The sequence below is a fragment of the Urocitellus parryii genome, chromosome 12 (assembly GCF_045843805.1).
Source record: "Urocitellus parryii isolate mUroPar1 chromosome 12, mUroPar1.hap1, whole genome shotgun sequence".
In the NCBI taxonomy this organism is placed as follows: domain Eukaryota; kingdom Metazoa; phylum Chordata; class Mammalia; order Rodentia; family Sciuridae; genus Urocitellus; species Urocitellus parryii.
Window position 1 is genome coordinate 92944469 of NC_135542.1, and position 20993 is coordinate 92965461.

The following is a 20993-nucleotide window of genomic DNA, read 5'->3' on the forward strand; positions in this document are numbered from 1 at the left end:
AAAGCTCTTGAGATCAAGCGATTCATTTGTGATTTTCTTTTTTTTCTGTCTTAATAAAAATATACAATTGGAAATTTTCTTGATCAGATAATCCTTGTCAAAGTTTTGAGATTTTGATATACAAAGTTTTTACTGAAATTTCCAAAAAGTTTATACTTGCAGTTTTTATTTATTCTATGCCCAAGTGCTAAATTACTTAACATTTTTATTAAATTTTTTGTGTGCAGAATTATTCAGTTTTTAATTTCTAGTTTGATTTTGTTATAGTTAGACAATGTAGCTTATATGGTTTCTAACTTGGCAAAATTTAGATTTTTTTCATAGTTAATGTATGATTACTTTTTGGTAAATGTGCTGTGAACTTTTAAGGAGAATACAATGTGAATTGTGAAGTTTGATGTGATTTTTCAGAGTTAATATGTTGTTTATATGACACAGAATAAATTTATTAACACTTCTAAGAATAAGATGTGTGTTAGTTTAATAATCATTGAAGAAATATTCTAGTTTCAGATGTGTAGAAAAGTAATGAATTTAGTTCTGTTAAGTTTTTGATTTTTTTTTTTTTTTTTTTTTTTTTTTTGTGGTGGGGAGGGTACCAGGGATTGAACTCAGGGGCACTCAACCACTGAGCCACATCCCCAGCCCAATTTTGTATGTTATTAGAGAGAGGGTCTCACCTATTCCTTATCACCTCACCGTTGCTGAGGCGGGCTTTGAACTGGCAATCCTCCTGTCTCAGCCTCCTGAGCTCCCAGGATTACAGGCGTGCACCACTGTGCTTGGCCAAATTCTCATTTTTGGTGTTTACTTTTTCTTTTAATACTGAGATGGTGAATACCTGTAATTACAGCAACTCTGGAGGCAAAAGTAGGAGGATCCCAAGTTCAAGTCCAGCCTCAGCAATTTAGTGAACCCTTAGCAGTTTAGATGCTGTCTCAAAGGAAAAAGGATGGGGTTTTAACTCAGTGGTGGAGCACTCCTAGTTTAATCCTCGGTACCAAAAATAAATAAATAAATTCTAAGAGAAGTATGCTAAAATGTGTACTCATATTTTGTCTGTCTCTTTATATTTTTCAATTTAAATTTTTAATTCTTATTCTTAATTGGCTTTGCATTGTATTTATGTGTTTCAGTGCTCTTTTATTCCCTTTGAAAAGGTTCAGGACTTCCTTATGGGGTCTTTAATTTTAGTTTATTGGTAGTTATTAAAAGTGTTCTTACAGCACTTAATGCTTTTTTCTTGATACAATATAGCCGCATTCACTTTCTTTTTATTTGTATCAGTAGATTTTGCTTTCCCCTATTTTTCAGTCAGTTCCCTTAGTTTTCAGCCAAACTGTTGTTTTAGATGTTACTCTTAGGAACAGGAATTTTTAGTTTTTTTCCCAATCCTTTCTTGGGAATTTTTTTCTTTATTATGATCATGTCTATCACCTTACTTTGTGTTTTCATCTTTATTTCTGTTCTATTTAATTTTTTCTTTCACTTTCCTTTATTTATTCAGACAATTTATTATTTTTATTCTACCAGTGGTACAGAGAAATTAAAATATACATATTGAAACCTATCTATCAATGTTAATGGAGTCTGTGAATGGAGAAAAATTAGTGCTTTTTTTATTATCTCTTTTTTTACAGACTCCATCCCAGGTTTGGTTTTGGTTTTTGTTGTTTTGTTTTTGGTTCCTGGTATTGAAGCCAGGAATACTTAACCACCGAGCTTTATCCCCAGCCTTTTTTGTTTTTTGAGACAGAGCCTTGCTAAATTGCTTAGGGCCTCTCTAAGTTGCTGAGGCTGGCTTTGAAATTGGATCCTCCTGCCTCAGCCTCCCTAGTCACTGGGATTACAGATGTGCATCACCATAGCCGGCCAACCCAACTATATTGAAATCATGAAATTTTGTAGATACAGAATGTTTTTTTAAATATTTATTTTTTAGTTTTAGGTGGGCACAATATCTTTATTTTATTTTTATGTAGTGCTGAGAATTGAACCCAGTGCTTCACTATGCTAGGTGAGCACACTACCACTTGAGCCACATCCCCAACCCCTACAGAATGTTTTTTGAAGTATGAAACTTCTCTCTTAATAGTGATTCTTAAATTTGCAATGTCACACAACCACATTAATAATAGTCACTTTATACTAAACTCTTTTCTGGCTTATTACCACTATTTTCTCTTTACAGCATCTTCCCATTTCTTAATTCTTTATTTTGATTCATTTTCCAGTTAACTGAATTACATTCTAGATAAATTTTTTTTTAGAAAGAATAAGGGGGTGGCATAATTTCTGAGTGGTTGCTTGTCTGAAACCATCTTTCTTTTGCCCTGGAATATAAAAGGTATTCTATTATAGGAAAGTGTTACATGCTTTGGACCATTTGTCTTTCTAAATAATCGTGTCATTTCCCTCTTCATGGGGTATTTTTGTAGTTGCTTTTGTTATATTTTTAAAGAACCGTTGGCATTTTGCCAGGATAGGTCCAGTTCCACAATTCCTTTTGTTGTGTCTGTGTGTGCACGCGCACATGTGCACATAAATGACTATATAAGTAAATACACACACACACACACACACACACACAAAACCTTAGTTCTGATACTCAGTGAATTTCTCTGCTGGAGTCTTTTATTTTATTCTCCACTTGATTCTAGCTTGTTTTTCATTTGATCACTTTAAACTCCTAGTAGTATCATGAAAATTTTTTTCTACCCCAAAATACCTAGAGCTATCACATTTCTATTAGGTCTTCTTCAGTGAAGAAGAAGATGTATACCTCATGAATGTCTTCCTCTGCTGCTTTTTCATTGGGAACTCTGAATTCTTGTTTCCTTAGAGTAAAAATGTTTCTTTGAATGGGTAGCTTTATCTTAGCTAAGGATCCAGTTGTTCCTTGGTATCTGCAGTGGATTGGTTCCAGGACATCCTCTGTTATTATACTCTTCAGTCATCTCTATCTTATTTGTAATACATAATACAATGTAAATACTATGTAACTACTTTTATACAGTATTATTTAAGGAAAAAGGACTAGAAAAGAGTCTATGTGTTCCCTATAGATGTAATTTTTTGTGTTTGGAATATTTTCAATCCACAATTGGTTGAATCCGTAATTGTGGAACCCACAGATATGGAGGACTTAGCTGTACATTGAAGTTGCTGGAGATCATATTGGCTCCTGTGTGTAAAGTTGATACAAAATTGTCTTAGTTGTTGGGAAGTGGAACCCAGGTGACGTTACATCTTGGTGTACCTTTTTATAGGTAAGAAAAGAAAAAGCAAAAATACCCTACAACTACATTACCATGTATATCAAATCTCCTCCTAACATGTCTTTTTATTTATTTTTTTCATAATTTTCTCTTTTTTCTTAGTTTAGGGGAAATTTCTTAAGCTGACACTCAGTATGGATTTTCTGATTCACTAATTGAGTTTGTCTCAGTACACAATCTGCTAGTTACTGTCTTTATATTTCTTTTGGAAATTGCTTTTTTTTTTTTTTTCCTTCTTTAAGAATGTTCTTTTTTGGGCTGGGGTTGTAGCTCAATGGAAGAGCATTCGCCTAGCACGTGTGAGGCCCTGTGTTCAATCCTTAGTACCACATAAAAATAAATAAATAAATAAAATAAAGGTATTGTATCCATCTACAACTACAAAAAGATTTTTTTAAGAAAACAAATGTTCTTTTTCTTTTTTAATGAATGTTCTTTTCCTAGTCAGGTGTGGTGGCATATGCCTGCCGTCCTAGCAAGGAGGCTAAAGCAGGAGGATCACAAGTGTGAGGCCAGCAACTTAACAAGGTTCTAAGCAATTTAGTGAGGTCCTTAGCAAGATCCTATCTCAAAATAAAAAATAAAAAGGGCTGGGGATGTGGATCAGTGGTTAACCACCTCAAGTTCAATCCTGGGGACCCCTTCCCCCCAACAAAGAAAAGAATGTTCTTTTCACTTTCTTTTCTTTCTCTTTCTTTTTTTTTTTTTTTTTTTTTTTGGTACCAGGGATTGAACTCAGAGGCACTGGACCACTGAGCCATGTCCCCAGACCTATTTTGTGTTTTATTTAGAGACAGGGTCTCACTGAGTTGCTTAGCACCTCACTTTTGCTGAAGCTGGTTTTGAACTCCTGCCTCAGATTCCAGATCCTTTCAGCTTTTATTATGACAGCCTCTTCTTTAAAAATTTCATTTTTGTAGATGGACTTTATTTTATTTTGTTATATGGTGCTATGGATTGAACCCAGTGCCTCACACATGCTAGGCAAGCATTCTGCCACTGATCCACACCATAGCCTCCCGACAACCTCTTTTTATTTTATCAATGATATAATCTCAAATCTCATTGAGATATTTCTGTTTTCTCCTGGTTTGTACAACAGCTTTATCTGAGCACACAAGTTGATCCTCTCTCCTTTTGGGTTGCAAAATAATAATATATCCAATTATTGTCTCTTTATTCGTTTATACAACTTAGAAGGATGTTTCCATTTGTTCTTTAACAAAGGTGGCTCTTTCACAAATCATATAGGCCCTTGTATAGTGTTTGTTCCAGAACAGTCTCCCTTTGGTAGTCCAGAGCTTACTGGTGCAGTAGCCCACACTTAGTCCACCTGCTACATCTGCCTGCCCAGTGCCCTACTCCATCATGTGGTCTCCAAACTGAGCAGCAGACTATGGCTGCTCCTACAGTCTCTAATGATTTTTTTTTTTTTTTTTTTTTTTTAGGTGTAGATGGACACAACACAATGCCTTTATTTTTATGGTGCTGAGGATGGAACCCAGGTCCCACCCATGCCGCTGAGCCATAATCCCAGCCCTCTAATGATATTATCAGAGACTTAAGGAGATTCAAATTTGTGCCCTTGCTGTTTCTATTAGGGGCCATTTGTGAGGCTAATGTGTGTTTGTGCATTGGGGGATTATTAGAAGGAGAGAATTCCTGAACACATCTCTGAGTGAATGACTTTCTGATCCATTCAGTTCAGTATACATTGCTTCTTTTAAAGCCTTTCAAAGAGCTGTGATCCTTTTTTATAATCTAAGAGTACTGCCCCCTCCACCAACTTCTGTCTTTGTTTCTACCTGAAATGCTTTCTTCTTCCTCTTCCTTTTTTTTGACTGGGGGAGACTGGGGATTGAACCTAGGAGTGCTCTACCACTGAGCCACACATCCCCAGTCTTTTTTTTTTTTTTTTTTGAGAGAGAGAGAGAGAGAGAATTTTTTAATATTTATTTTTTTAGTTTTCGGCATCGTTGTTTGTATGTGGTGCAGAGGATCGAACCCGGGCAACACGCATGCCAGGCGAGCGCGCTATTGCTTGAGCCACATCCTCAGCCCTCAGCCCCAGTCTTTTATTTTTATTTTGGGACAGGTCTCACTGAGTTGCTGAGGCTGGCCTCAAACTTGGAACCCTCCTGCCTCAGCTCCCCAAGTTTCTGAAGTTATAGAAATACTTTCTTCTTTATCCCATTTCCATTTCTGAAAATTCCATCTGTCACTCACTTCCCAGCTTAATGTCACTTTTTCCCAGAAACTTACTAATGTGATTGACCATCACATTTTGCCTATATTCTAGCTCTGTGTATCCTAGTATTCTTCCATTTGCATTGTGAGTTCATTGAGTTCTGGTTCACCTTCATAAGAAGCATTAGAATGAAGAGGTTAGAGGAGGCTAGGTTTTACTCCTCACTCAATTCTTATTCCCCATGAGACCTCAAACAAATAAATTACTTTAACCTCAGACTAAGTGGACATAGCATTACCTACCTCACAAAACTATTTTGAAAATAAAATGAGATAACATCATAGTAAACATTGAAATATTATTTCCTTTTTCTTTATCATTGTAGCACCTAGTTTATGTAGCACCTCATCCATGCTACAGGCCTTCAATTAATGGTGATTGAATTAATGAATCCAGATCCAAAGTGGTTTCCACAAAACTCACCTTTGATTTAAATCAATGACAGAACCCAGAGTAGAATCCAGGGCTCCCAAGTATCCCACACTTGTTCCCACCTACACATGTCAAATTAATGAAACTCTTCAAATTGCTTTTCATAAAGTCTCTAGAAAGGAAGAGGGTTTTGTTTTGTTTAATAAATTGTAACCCTTCTGTAAAATATATAGAATTCTGTTTGTTTGCTTGAACTTACAAATAAGCAATTGCTTTCTTACCTGCCTTGACATTTTAGAAAGAGCCACAGATGGAATCTTTAAAAAGAGTCAACATAGTGTTACAATGGAAAGATTTGATTCAGATTAGAATTTTAGAAAGCTGTTGGTTGTTAACTCTTAATACTCCACAAATCCTTCAATTAGTGAAATGTGTTTTGTTTTGTTTATTTGTTTTGGGGTTATTGGAGATTGAACCCAGGCATGCTCAACCACTGAGCTACATCCTCAATCCTTTAAAAAAATTTTTTTTTTGAGACAGGGTCTTGCTAAGTAGCCCAGGCTGGCCTCAAACTTGCAAACCTCCTGCCTCAGACTTTTCAATCACTAGGTATGCACCACTGTACCCAACTGTGAATGTGTTAATTCTGTATGGTTTTTCTCCACTCTTTTCTTTTTTTTAAAATGTTTATTTTTTAGTTGTAGTTGGACACAAAGATATTATACCTTTATTTTTTTATTTATTTTTATGTGATGCCAAGGATCGAACCCAGGGCCTCGCACGTGCTGGGCTGCTAGCACTGTATCCCTGAACCATGACCCCAGCCCCCCTCCACTCTTTATTTATATTGAAGGTGGCATATCATCTCCTGTATTCTTGTCTAATAAAGATAGGAAAATCTCTTTACTGATTATGTCATTTCAACTAAGCTGGAGGATCTGATTGTACTTTTTAGTGAAAGGAAACTTGTAATTTCTTGGATTGAATGTTAAACCGTGGGGAAGGGTGGGGAGGTATCGTATTATGGAATAAATACATCCTCTAGGAAATTCTCCTCTTTTGTATTTCCCTTTAGGACAGTACTACTCAAAGTCTGGGAAACTTGCTAGACATGATGTACCAGGAGCCAGCACGATGGTCCTATACATTTCAAACATTTTCATTTCTGAGCCGCCTAAAAGTACAACTGGAGTCCTTCCCTGAGAAACACATACAGGCCAAGAAGCCCATGCAGATCTTTGAGAGGTCTGTGTACAGTGACAGGTAAGATACCAAGCCCTTTGCCAGTTACAAGCCCCATGCTCAGTTCTGTGTGTTTGTTCTTCTTGCATGGACTCTGCACTGGTCTAATCAATTAAAATGGTACTTCAAAAAAAAAAAAAAAAGCTTCCTTGTAAAGACAATTTTACAGATTTCTCCATAGTTGTAATTCTGCTGAATTACATGTCAGAAAAGGAAGTTGTGTTTTTCATAAACTGTAGGCATTGAATTTCCCACAGTGCTCTTGACTACCTTATGTTTCCTTACTTTATGGCATAGAGGCAAACTTGTACTTATCTAGTGTAACTTAAATACTTAAAGTACAGAATAGACACTTAGGTAGCAGTATATGTTCCAGGGAACCAAATAAATCCGTGATTAATTATCACCTAATTGAACACTATAGACAATTAAAATTTATGTTGCCTAAATGACTACAGGAGCTCTATTCACTCTTTTTATTCTTCAGAAAAGGATGTCTAGGCAGAAATAGCACATTTGCAAAATTGGCACCTGTGTTCTATTTATCCTTTTTTTGATCCCTTCCTATGTATTAGGGCTTATTGCTGGCCAGAGTCTAGAGTAAACACAAAATACTTATGTACTTCAGGGGCAGGTCTTCATCGTGAAGGAAAGAGATGTATGGTTACAGCCTGGGAGGTGAGCCCATCTATTCCAAAAGAATTACCCCATCCAGGCACCAGATTTCCTGCATCTGTTTTGCCACAGAGACGAGGCTATAAACTTGGGGTTCGGCTACCTAGAGATGAAGTTAGGGTGGCTTGATCTGAATACTGCTGAGGTTTTTCATTTGTGAACTTTGTTTGTAAAATGGTAAGCAGACTTATTTATTAAGCCCTTTTGATCTATCAAAATGGAACTTTTTCATTTTCCACTCACTGCTAAAGATATTCATGATTCCAAATTAGATAAACTAGTTCTTAAGTGCTTGCATAAAGCCTCCTGGAAGAAAAAAAAATAAGGATTTATTTGTAAATGGCATGTGATTATCTGACTTTACCTCCAACTCATGCAAGACATGTGAAACAAACCCTGCAAGCTACACATTCCTTCTTTCTAGGCCCCAAGAGGAGTGTATTCTAAAAAATGGGTGGATTACAAGTGGTTGGGCTCTGAGTTTTAGTTCTTTTTCTACTATGTACTGGACTTCTCTCTGTTTTTCTCTCTTCTTTCAAGGCATGCCTCTTGAGACTAGGAAGTTGAGTTACATATAATCTTCTGGATTGCTTGGAAACATTCACAGTTGGTCTTTTGACTTCTGGCCCTTAGTGAGAGACCTCCCATAGGAAAACAGAAAAGTAGAAATACTACATTTATTAGAAATGCTTTGTTAAGCTACCTGGATCTTAACATTTACTTGTAAAGGAAGAGATAAAAATTGATCCCACTATGGGAGCTACATCATTCCAGGTACCTTCATCAGAAGGGGCTTTTTTTTAAGGATAACTAATTGCAAATTCTAATCCTGAGTATAATTTTATACCCTTTTAAAAATTCATTCCAGGGCTGGGGGTCTGGCTAGCTCAATGGTAGAATATGATGTTTAGCTTGCACAGGGCCCTGAGTTTCATTCTCAGTTTACACACATGCATGTGCATGCACACACACACACACACACGCACACACACAAAATCATTCCTTTATTTGTTGGCTCAATACAGAATGGCTCTTCTGTTGAGGCCTCAGCATGCTCCTGGGGCTGTATCAGAGAAGGCAGTCCCAGTCACTGCCTGTATGAGAGAATTCTAGTCTAATAGGGACTGTACACATGCGTGTTCTGAAAGAGGAATATGGGTTTTCTGGGAGAGTAGAGAATAGGAAGAAAGAAATTTAAGTCTATTCTGATTGAGTTAAAGGAAACACTAGCATGTGGTTTTAGAACAGAGACCCTGACTGCTAGGCCTTAAGCCCTGTTCTTCTCCACAGCCCCTACATTCAGTCTGCAGTAGAGGTCTCCTCTTAGTGCCCAAAACCTTATCTTCTACTCCCTCTCACCTATCACTACTAGCTTTGGAAAAATAAGGGATGTGCTCATCCTCAGGGCCCATTTTATAGAACTTCTGAATTTTTCTTTATAGCATCTGAATTTCTTCTTCTAGTTATCTGTGGAAAAGCTAACAACATTTTTCAGAACTTGATTTATAAAAGACACCTTTTTCCTTTTGCCTTCAGCTAAGCTATAGCAAAATCATTCTAGACTAAGAAAGTTTGCTTTTGGTATTTTCACATTAGCTTCTTTATAGCTATCAAAAAGCAGTGCAGTAATAACAAAGATATTTTAAATAATCCACCAGTCACTTTTCTAAGCACTTTATGAGTATTATGTGCAATCATCACAATAATGGATTGAGAGAGTTCAGGTGACTTTCCAATGTGTCATGGCTAGTGAGCATTACAGCCAGGATCAGACCCTGCAGAGTTACTCTGGAAACTATTCTCTTAAAGGCACACTCACTGCCTTCCCCAAGTCATTCATACACAAGGATTCTGAATTTCATTTTTCCAGAAGTAGCCAGTTGCTGAGCGTTGCCTTAGAAACTGGAGTTCATTGTTGAGGATGTAAATTGTGTTTTGTATCAAAATGCCTGTGATTTGAAAACAGAATTGACCCCTCCAAAGCCATGATTTCTAGTTAGCTCTGACTTCCTATTTACCAGAGCCTCCTTTTGTTGTGGAAGTAAGCAAGAAGCAAAGCTAGTTTGATTTGCAGCTTTAAAGTCTTTAATCTGACTTAGAAGTTTAGCAGCAGAGGAAGCAAGCCAGTAGGAGCTCATCCGTACTTTGGTGGAGAGCCTACTTTCTTGTTAATACTGAAGTTAGTAAGAAATGTATTTGCTGCTTCGTAGATGACACTACATAAAGGTAGTTCCCTCTTCATTTCTCAGCTAGTCAAAAGGGTAGCTTAGCAGGCAGAGGCCTTCAGTCCTTAAATATAATATGCTGAGTGGCTTTATGCTGGATTCACTTGTTTTTGTTTTTTGGGGGGTAGGTACTAGGCATTGAACTCGGATACTCAACCACTGAGCCACATTCCCAGCCTTATTTTGTATTTTACTTAGAGACAGGGTCTCACTGACCTCATTGGGTCTCACTGACTCTCTGTTGCTGAGGCCAGCTTTAAATTCATGATCCTCCTTTCTCAGCCTCCTGAGCCACTGGGATTATAGGTTTTGTTTGGGGCCTTGCTATCCCAGGAAATCTCAAAAGTTGCACCCTTTGCTATGTGTCTCAGCTGGTTGAAAAATTGTCCTGGACCAATGAGTTACTCTTCTGGTATCCCTTTTCTTGCAGTGACTTATTGCATCTGGAAAGCTGTGGTCTCAGCCTTTAAGTTGAGGTACTGTTTTCCACCATAGTGTTGAGCAGGGAGGGAGCTGTGGGTTAAGAATTTAGATTTCTTAAGGATTGATGAGGAGCTAGAAAGGTTAAGTGCTTTGAGCAGACATGGAACAAGTTGGTTATTGATTTTTGTGCTTGTCTCTCTCTTGTGCTTTTCATTCCATTTTCCATTCTTCCTCCATCCCCACCCCATCCCACTTACATTTCTAACCAGGTACATCTTTGCGAAGAATCTTTTTGAAAATGGTTCCCTCAGTGACATCGAATGGCACATCTATCAGGACTGGCATACTTTTCTCCTGCAGGAGTTTGCCAGTCGACTGTCATTACATGGCTTCATCTACCTCCAGGCTACTCCCCAGGTAACTCTGAACCTAAAACCTTCATTTTCAGGGCTTTATGAAAGTAAGAGGGTGACTTTCAGATTTTCTTGTTGGAGAAGTTAGAACACAGGCATTATCCAGGGCAGAGAGAGCAATAGGTGGACACCTCCTAATCTAGTATTGAGCAACCCATTTCCCACAGGTTTTGTGCAGCAGTGTGCTCAAGCAATTAAGTATGCATTAAAAGGTCCTGCTTAATGAAGCCACAAAGCAAGAATAAATTGGGCACTATCCCTGTCACTCTAGGTTTATGGCATGGACACTCTGAACTGTAGCCAGTGGCCTCAGTGCTTCCTTCCAGTGGCAGGGTCATATGAGATTGTAATGATCTCATTGGTTTTCTGAATAGGATGTGGAGAGGTGCCACAGTCTGGCTGGGCACCAAATCATGAGCCACCACACCTTGTAGATTCAAACAGCAACTCTTTATTCTCAAACTGTCACCAGCACTCTATACACACGTTCTGGGCAAAATCCACGCTCTCCACCTGGCTCCGAATCCCAAATACTCTCTCAATCCCCCGAGAACTCAACGGGAACTCAAGGAGCGGGCGCCTGGAGGCAGCAGGATACGCCTTAAATCTGGAACCACCCTAAACCCAAAGAGCGCCCTAAACCCAAGGAGCCCCTAAACCCAAGGAGCGCCCTAAACCCTGATCCGCTCTGGTCCTTGAACAAGGTCACTTTACATGCAATGTCACTGCAAATGACCTGGGTCATGCCATGCATCATTCCTACTTGGCAATGGCTCTCAGCAGAGAGGGAGAGAAAGAGGATTTTTCTCACCTCATCCTGATATTGCCCTAATTTATTGCCTCTTTTGGAATGTTGAGGAGGCCATGGGTATGGTAGGATGGACTATAGAAGTTCATTCTGTGGCTTTCTGACTTGCACTTTGAAGCCAGCCAACATACAGGATGACATCATGGCAGGAGACTGAAGTCTGTGGAGACAGCATGGTCTTTGGTTTCCACTGACTGGCAGTGAGAGTAGGCAGCCCCAGGGAAAACTTTGCACTGGAGGGGTCCTTGTCTATAAAATCCATGACTGAGACAAGATATCTCTAAAGACTTCTGGAGTAGGATTTCAAGTCAAGGTGAGAGGAACTTGCTGAGAGATGCATTGCTCTCAGCTTTTGAGAAAAACTTAAATGCCAACTATACCACGTAATCTTAGAAGAAAGGAAAGCTGTCTGCATGCTAAAGGCCGTGTTTTTCAGAGCTAGGGCTAAGCCTCATGGCAAAAATGAGCCTGAGAGCAGATTGAATAGGGTCAGAAAACAAGTAGGAGAGTCCCTGTCTCAGAGACTCACAGGCCATGGAGCAGAGGACTGGAAAGAAGGATCTTACCTTGGGAAAGGAGCATCCAAACAACAAACCTTGGGGCTGGGGATGTGGCTCAAGTGGTAGCGCGCTCGCCTGCCATGCGTGCTGCCCGGGTTCCATCCTCAGCACCACATACAAAGATGCTGTGTCCGCCAAATACTGAAAAATAAATATTAAAGTTCTCTCTCTCTCTCCCTCTTTCTCACTCTCTCTCACTCTTTCTAAAAAAAAAAAAGCAACAACAACAACAAACCTTTGAATATGACGAGATCCAGATACTGGGGATCTTTGTTTTGAGGGTTTCTAGAAATTATAAGGCAGAAGCTAAATTAGGAGGGAATAAGAGAGTACACAGAAATAAAGAGTCTAAGGTTTAAAATGAAAATAAACTAGAGGTTCTTGAGGCCAGAGGGCTGAGAACCTTTTATGAAGCTGCTGCTTCTTTTTTGTTTTAAATATATTTATTTTTTAGTTGTAGTTGGACATAATAATCTTTATTTTATTTTTATGTGGTGCTGAGGATTGAACCTAGGACCTTGCACATGTTAGGCAAGTGCTCTACTGCTGAGCCACAATCCCAGTCCTGTGAAGCTTCTTTTTATGACAAGAACCACTCTAGCCTGTGCAGTGGTACACATCTATAATCCCAGCAGCTTGGAAGGTTGAGGCAGGAGGATCACAAATTCTAAGCCAGTTTCAGCAATTTAGCAAGACCCTGTCTCAGATAAAAAGGGCTAGAAATATGGTTCGATGATTAAGCACCCCTGGGTTTAATCCCTGGCACCACAAAAAAGAGAACTAGGCTAAAGTTAGGTGCATTAATGCCATTTGACATTTCTGAGACTTCTTTCAGTGGTTTTCATTGCTTGGGAGCAGGTATATAAGAGGCAAATTAATGAAAGTGATTATTTTAGAGGTAGGTATCAGTGAATAGGGAAAGAGAAATCCCTTGCCAAAGAGGATAGCTTGAAGTAGCTGAGGGTCGGGTTTAAGGTGAGAGAAGGCTTGCTCCCAGGAGGGCTCACTAGTGATAGTACTATGTTGTTGGGTTGAGTGAAGATTGTGGTTGGCATTTAAAAAGGTGACAAGTTTTCCATGGGAGTCATGGGATGACTGGATTCAAGGAAGCAGAAGCTTGAGAGGTTGGGCATTAGAAGGGAGAGTTCTGACCCAACTTGTTCCAAGGGAGACAAAAAAGTTCAGCACAGCAGCTTAGTATCATGAAGACAGTGTTGGGAGGAGCAAAGGAGGAGGTGGGCTGATCTGTTCCTAAGAGTAAAACAGTGCTGCCTGGCCAACTCACAGGCCCCTTTTTCTGGGGAGTGGAAGTTGGACTTAGATACTGGGACCCACAGGAAAGTAAGCAAGTCTCTTTCACTTTTTTGTATGTACTCTGAGGAAATGACCTATGAGAGGAATAGGTGCAGTGATAGTGATGATGATTATCTCTGGAGGGTCTTGATATATTCTTTTGAGGAGATTAACTAAAGTACTTTAGCTGGTATAGGATGAACTGGTATAGGATGAAGTGAGTCAAAGGATTTTTGCAACTTAATGGCAGAGAAGGAAAAAAGCTTGTTGGGGATTAGATGGTGTTGTTTTTGTTTGTTTGTTTTTTTAATTCTAGGGGGTTTTTTGTTTTGTTTGTTTGTTTGTTTGTTTTTGTAGATGGACACAATACCTTTATTTTATTTATTTATTTTTATTGTGGTGCTTAGGATCAAACCCAGTGCCTCACATGTACTAGGCAAGTGCTCTCTCTACCACTGAGCCTGTACATGGGGATTTTAGTTCTTTTTTTGATGGCATTAGACCCAGGGATTCAGAAATGCCCACATCCTTCCTTGTTGCCCAAGGGAACAGCAGAACAGAAGTTAAAATATCTTTGTGTAAAAACTGTGCCAGTGCTCAATACTCAGCACAGAGTGCTGTCAATTCTGTTTAGAGCATGTGAGATGGATCGACCTCAGTAGGGCCTTCAGCTCCTTTTCACCTATTTTCCCTTAAATTCTAAAAAACAAACAAGCTTGTAATTTTAAAAAATCAGAAGAGAAATGGCTGGATCTTGGTGTTTCCTCGGTACCTTGGAATTAGGTAGAGTGTGCAGCCAGCCAGGGTGCCTCAAAGCCTTGCCTGGGACAGTGAAGCATGGAGACTGGCATGCAGTAGATGTGTGAGAACAAATGGTACCTGGGTTTGGGGATTGGGAGGCACAGTGAACAGACCCAGTGGTGGTCACCATCCAGTTCCTGTCTCTGACCCTGAGCGGTCATACTAGCTCTTCTCCCTGTTGTCTAGGAGGTTAGCTAAAGGATCCCTCCCTGCAGTATACACCTACATTGTCTTTCCTGTTCTCATTCAAGTGTATATTCCCTAGGAGGATTGTGATGAGTGGAGCCAGGCAAAAGCACTATTTGAACTTTTTAAAAAAAAAAGAATTTGTTATAACCATGTTAGCAAAGCAAGAATTATGCCACATGTTCAAAATAGGAGTATACCTAGGCTTCTGGGGTGGGGGGGGGGATGTTTGCTTTGTTTAGTAAATTAATAGTAAAAAGGACAATATTAGCTTATTTTAATAAATCAGTGTTCACATCAGCGTCTGCAAGCAATGAATTCTAAGTAGCTTTTGTAAGAATTGCAGTGTTCTAATATTTAAAAAATATTCACTAATTCAGATAATATTTTTTCTCTCAGAGAAGTAGAGAATCAGTAATAGTTTAGGAAATCCCAAACTACTTCCTGATGGGAATATAAATTGGTTGACTTCCAAGGAGGTAGTCTGGCAGTAAGCTCATACTTTTTGGCCTATTAATCAGTTGCTTGGAATTTACTCCGTAGATATGCTCACACATGGGCAGAGTGGCCTGTGTATCAGGCAGCATTGTTTGCCGTAGCAAATTATTGGAAATGACCCAGTGGTCATCAATAGAGACTTAGAATTTATTGTGGTCTGGCTATACATTAGAAAACTTTAAGGCCATAAAAAAGAATGAGAAAGTTCTTTATATACTAATGTGTTCTTTAAGATTTATGCTTAGTGAAGTAAAACAGGTACCAAGTATATGGTGGAACACCTTTAATATGCTTTTTATAAAAAAGTGAAAGTATGTGTATAAATTATTTCTGAAAGTACACAGAAAGTTAATAACATAGGTTGTGAGTAAAGAAAACTAGGTAGCTGGATGTCAGGGATACACTAAAAAGCTGGGATTGGGGAAGGAGAGGAAGGGGAGGTCTTAGAGCTGTCACCATTGAGGGTGGGGACACAGAGGTAGAAAGGTAGAAGGAAAGAAAAAGAGGCAGGTTCCAAGTGATAGAAAGTAGAAAAGAAAGTAAGCCAGGCATGGTGGCACACACTGGTAATTCTAGCAACTCAGGAGGCTGAGGCAGGAGGATCACAAGTTCAAAGCCAGCCTCAGCAATTTAGTGAGACCCCTGCCTCAAAATAAAATAAAAATAGCTGGGGTTATAGCTCAGAGGTAGAGTGCCCCTGAGTTCAATCCCCAGTATCCCCACCACCACCCTACACTCAAAGCAAATCAAAATAAGAGAAAAAGATAGATGGAAAAACTAGAGTAGAAAGTAATTTTTTTCCCCCAGTACTAGATATTGAACCTAGGGCACATTACCACTTAGCTACATCCCTTGCCCTTTGTATTTTTTATTTTGAGACAGGATCTCACTAAGTTGCCCATGCTGGCCTCGAACTTGGCATGCTCCTCTCTCTGCTTCCCAAAACAATAGGGATTATAAGTGTGTGCCACTGTGCCCAGCTAAAACAGTAAATGAATACATGCAATGAATATTTTTTGGCCACCTACTCAGCCATATCCCGTGCTTAGCCCTAAGCAGGACAGATTCTAACCCTGCCTCCTGGGTGTCCCCCAGTCACTGTGTGCCCTCCTAAGTGTCCTTTGCAGACCTCACTCTAAACTCTGATTCATCTGAAAAACAGTAGTATGTGTTTGCCCAGAGCCTTGCCAGCATTCAGTTCTCAGAGTGGAGCTCTGAGGGTGGGTCACAGGTAAAGGGGGACCTCTATAGAAAGTAGGAATTTGAGGTACCCTGCCTTTCCATGAGTCCATGCTGCCTCCTCCCTTATGTCCAAATTGCTAACAGCAAATCAAATTCCAAGGACAGTGCTATATTTAAGTTAGGGGCAATTATTATTAATTGATTAGGGGAAAAGCATAGAAGATGTAACAACTAAAAGTGTTAATCTTTGATACCTGTGTCTTCTCATTAGTTTGGAAAGCTGGACATAAAGTCCTAAGTGAAATTTGCTTAGTTGAAAGATAAGAGGGAAACAGCAAAGACCCCAAGTTTTTGAGAATATTGTCTACTACATTTAGGGATAATGCTCACATTTTTTAAGTATTTGAGAGAGGAGGTCCCAAATTAGTGGGTTAATCCATCTATACTTCTAGTTTACTTCCAGGACAGATGACATTCAATAATAAAACATTTTCCTGGCAGACAGAAAAACAGGGGCAGTTCAGGTAAAACAAACATTTAGAGCAAAAGTTTTGAGAAATGAAGGAGCTTGACCTGTCTCAGAGGAAGAAGGTCAAATCTGGCTTAAGCAACAAGGCCAGGGGAGGAGCTAAGGAAGTTGAGGAGAAATAAGAGGTATAAGAAGTATTTGTGTGACAAGTAACGAAGGAGACATCTGCTTTCTCTGAGCCAGTGTGCTTCAGACTTTCTACCAGATGCAGAATAAATATTGTTCATCACACGTTAATGCGGGGAGGTGGGTTGGTGTCGAGCCTCCCGTTTTTTTGTTTTGTTTTGTTTTGTTTTTCCTTTTCATTTCCTTGTTTTATCTTTGACCCATGAAGATTTTGCATCCTACTCTAGAGAGAGTGTTTGGTATAACATGAAAGAGATGTTTCAAATTACTTACATTTTATAAATAAAACGCCACTCATACTTCCTTGAACCTTGTGGTTATGGCTATAGGCAGTAAGAAGCGTGTAAACTATTTTAAGCAAAGAAAGTAATGTCATTACCCATTGCAGTGCTATAGAAGACTGGACTAAGGGGACAGACTTTCAGGGGAGAACAGCTTTTGCCAGGGGCTTGATATGCCTTAACATCAGTGAATTCTGGGGGATATGTGGGGTGGGTGGAAGATGGGGAAATGCACCAAGATGACACCATTGTGCATGATGGAGACAGATTAACTCCAGACTTCATGGCCTTTCCTCTTTTCAAATACTTCTTTAGAAGGCAGAGAGGCAAAAGACTTGCTATAGTCCAGGTAAGAGTCAGTGAGCACCTGATTAAGGCAGCAAGAGATAACCAATTAGAGATATTACAGAGAATTTTCTGACTTCCTCATTGATTGGCAGATGGAGAAAGAAAGGTACTACCAGGTTCCTGGCTTAGCTGACTGGGTGAATGATGTTTGCCATTAACTAGCTAAGTATACTCCAGAGGAGGAACAGGTCTAAGGTTCTGGTGGAGGTAGAAAGGATGGTATAGATCATCTGATGGAATAAAATTCCGGAACAAGGCAACAGAAGCAAGACTATGACTTGTGTTGCCCACGATGGACACATAGATATTATATTGGTCTCAGTGCTCCCAAGATGGCATTGCAACAGACACAACAGCAGATGAACTCAATAGACCTGGGGATTGTCTTTTAGGTTTGTTTGAAGAGACTGCATCGGAGGGCCAGGGAGGAAGAGAAAGGAATTGAGCTGGCTTATCTCGAGCAGCTTCATGGTCAGCACGAAGCCTGGCTTATTCACAAGACAACCAAGTGAGTTGGAGAAAAGAGCAATATCAGACAGAGATCTATTTTTCTACAGTTGATTGTTCAAAACAAGAGTTCAACCAGACATGTGATGGCTCACACCTATAATCCCAATGACTCTGAAGGCTGAGGCAGGAGAATCTCAAGTTTGAAGCCAGCCTCAGCAACTTTGTAAGACCTTGTCTCAAAATTAAAAATAAAAAGGTCTGGGAATGTAGCTCAATGGTAAAATGTCCCTGGGTTCCATCCCCAGTACACCGCCGCCCCCCCCCCCAAAAAAAAAAGTTGTTGATCTACTTTTTATTAGATACTATTGCTTCAGCTTTTTGTTTCTTTTCTCTCTTGTACATTTCTCTAGATTAAACATTGTAATTGATAGTGGTGACATTTGGCTCAGGATGGAGAATTTAAAAATTTGGAAAAATGTCAGTTTTACTTAGTTTCTGGACTGTCCCCCTTTTAGGTTTAATATGTTGTCCACTTAAAATGTTTAAGAGCTCTGACCTTCAGAATCAGTCTCAGGAATAAAAAGAAATCTTAGCCATTTTCTTTCGAGTCAGCTTTATTGAGGTTTCTGTTGTTATTTTAATGCTGTTTATGTGCTATTTCATTGAGAAGCTATGTGAATTGAGATCTGTTCTCTGAACTATTAAAATTTAATGAGTATATGAAGCTTGGTTCAGATTTCTTTTTTGTGTTCATGCTTCCCATAGGCTCCATTTTGAAGCTCTGTCAAACATTCCGGTTCTGGTATTGGATGTCAATGATGATTTCTCTGAAGAAGTAACCAGACAAGAAGAACTCATGAAGAAGGTGGGAAGGACTTTTTTTTTTTTAACTTTTAAGTTGTAAATGGACACAATCCCCTTATTATGTAGGGTAATAATTATTGAATAATTGACTTGTAATATATGCTTGCCAGCTGACTTCCTCCTCTAAGGTATTCTAAAACTGGAGAAATGAGACTTCTGGATTTTATTCCCAGCTCTGCTACTTGCCGCTATACAACCCTGGGTAGCTCACATTTCTTCTTCAGGCCTATTTTCTCTTTCTCACAAAAACTCATGGGACTGCATACATACACATTGTGGATAACCATTGAATAGTCTGCTGAAAATGTGAAATTTAACTTGGATTTTCTCTTTCCCACAGGTAAACACCTTTGTAAAGAATCTGTAACCCATACTAAGATGTTTTGGCTGTGATCTGGGCTCTCTGACTTTCTGAAGCTAGAAAATATTAAACCTCCTACCCACCTTTTCATCCCCTTTCCCTTTTACCCCTCAAGCACTCTTGACAACAGGGGTGTGGTTTGTGCTGTCTTTAGATTTTGCCATTATCTTTCTTTATATGTATGTATGTATCAAGGACTTTGAAAATAAAGTTGATTGACATTTCTTTATTTTTCTAATCAATTTATTCATTTTATTTCAGGATATCTCTATTGGTGCCTGCTCTGAACTCCCCCATATCAGTTTTCTTTTTCTTTCTTTCTTTCTCATCCCCCACCCTCCCAACCTTTCTATGTTGGGGATTTAACCCAGAGCCTTATATCTCCAGACCTGGTCAAAAGAAAGAAAAGGAGAGAACATCAAGAGCCCAAAGTTCGGCATCTAACATTTAGGGGCAGGCCATCCAGGATGGCACTCTGGCTTACTCAGAATACCGTGCCAGGTGAATTTCAGATACCCTGAATGGAGTATCACTCTCTGTACAGAAAGAAGTTTTTGTGCTGCTCTTCAAGCTTCAAGGACAATTTATTGTTAAGGAGGAAAAATACATGGCTGTATAGAATTAAAATGTTCTATTGTAAGAAGCTTATAGGCCCGTGATTCACCAGTATTGAATTTCCTACACTGAACCTTGAAAAGTTCTGCAGACACACAGGAAAATGAACTTGAGACTTGGAGTATCCTGGAAGACAGAAATATGTGTTTCTGTTCTTCATACTTTGGGAAATGAATGAGAGACTGGCTTCTAACAAATGTGTCATGTTTGGGGAAAATTTCAACAATTTCTTTATACTACTTCAAAATTTAACAGCATTATTAATATATTATTCATAATCATTAATTCATTTAAAGGGTACAACTCAATGGTTTTTAGTATAATCTTAGGATTGTACAACCAGTAGCAATTTCCAGAACATACGAATCACTCCAGATAAAGCCCATATCTTGTTTTTCCCCCCAAGATTCTCCCCTGCCATTTAATCCTATATAACCACCAATTTACTTTCTGTCTGTCTAGATTTGCCTAATCTGGACATTTCATAAATGGAAATACATAGTCTTTTTTTACTTAGCATAATGTCTTCAAGTTTCTTCCAGATTGTAGCATGTCTAATGTTTCATTTTATGGATATGCCATATTTCATTTATCCATTCATTGATATCTATCATTTTGATATAGCTGTCCTAGAGGTGTAGAATGATACCTCATTGTAGTTTTGATACACATTCACATTCCTCTGATGGTTGATGATGTTGACATCTAGTAGGTACTTTCTGATCATTTGTATGTCTTACTTGGGTAACTGAATTCAAATCCTGAGAGTTCTTGATGCTGATCAGATAGATATAATGATTTACAAATATTTCCCCCATTCTACCAGTTGTCTTTTTGTTTTCCTGATAGCATCCTTTGAAGCACAAACAAATATTTTTTTCATTTTAATGAAGTCCATTTTATTTATTTTAGTCATTTATGCCTTTTGTAGCAAATAACCAAAATTAACCCACAATCACAAATATTCTGTTTTCTTTCTTTTATTTATTTATTTTTTATTTTGAGACAGGTTCTCACTAAATTGTCTGGTCTGCCTTGAGCTTACTGTTTTCCTGCTTTGAGGTCCTGCGTACCCGGGATTGCAGATGTGTGCCACGATACCCAGCTCCTATATTTTCTTCTAAGAGTCTTACTATTTTAACTCTTATCTTTAGATTTATGTATAAAGAAAATAATCCAAGGCTGGGGTTGTGGCTCAGTGGTAGAATGCTTCCT

The 20993-nt window shown here is 38.8% G+C and overlaps 1 protein-coding gene across 3 annotated transcripts in view; it reads left to right on the forward strand.

The window, feature by feature from the left end:
- Dguok (deoxyguanosine kinase) overlaps positions 1–19390 on the forward strand; it is a 35791-nt gene extending 16401 nt beyond the window's left edge. For 2 of the 3 annotated variants that reach the window (XM_026397435.2, XM_026397437.2), the window contains 5 exons: positions 6974–7161; positions 10733–10880; positions 17881–17996; positions 18704–18803; positions 19143–19390. In XM_026397435.2, the coding sequence (XP_026253220.2) occupies positions 6974–7161; positions 10733–10880; positions 17881–17996; positions 18704–18803; positions 19143–19169 (579 nt within the window). In that variant the 3' untranslated portion in view covers positions 19170–19390. The remainder of the gene's footprint in view (positions 1–6973; positions 7162–10732; positions 10881–17880; positions 17997–18703; positions 18804–19142) is intronic. The other variant, XM_026397436.2, reaches the window with a different exon arrangement.
- The last annotated feature ends 1603 nt before the right edge of the window (positions 19391–20993 follow it).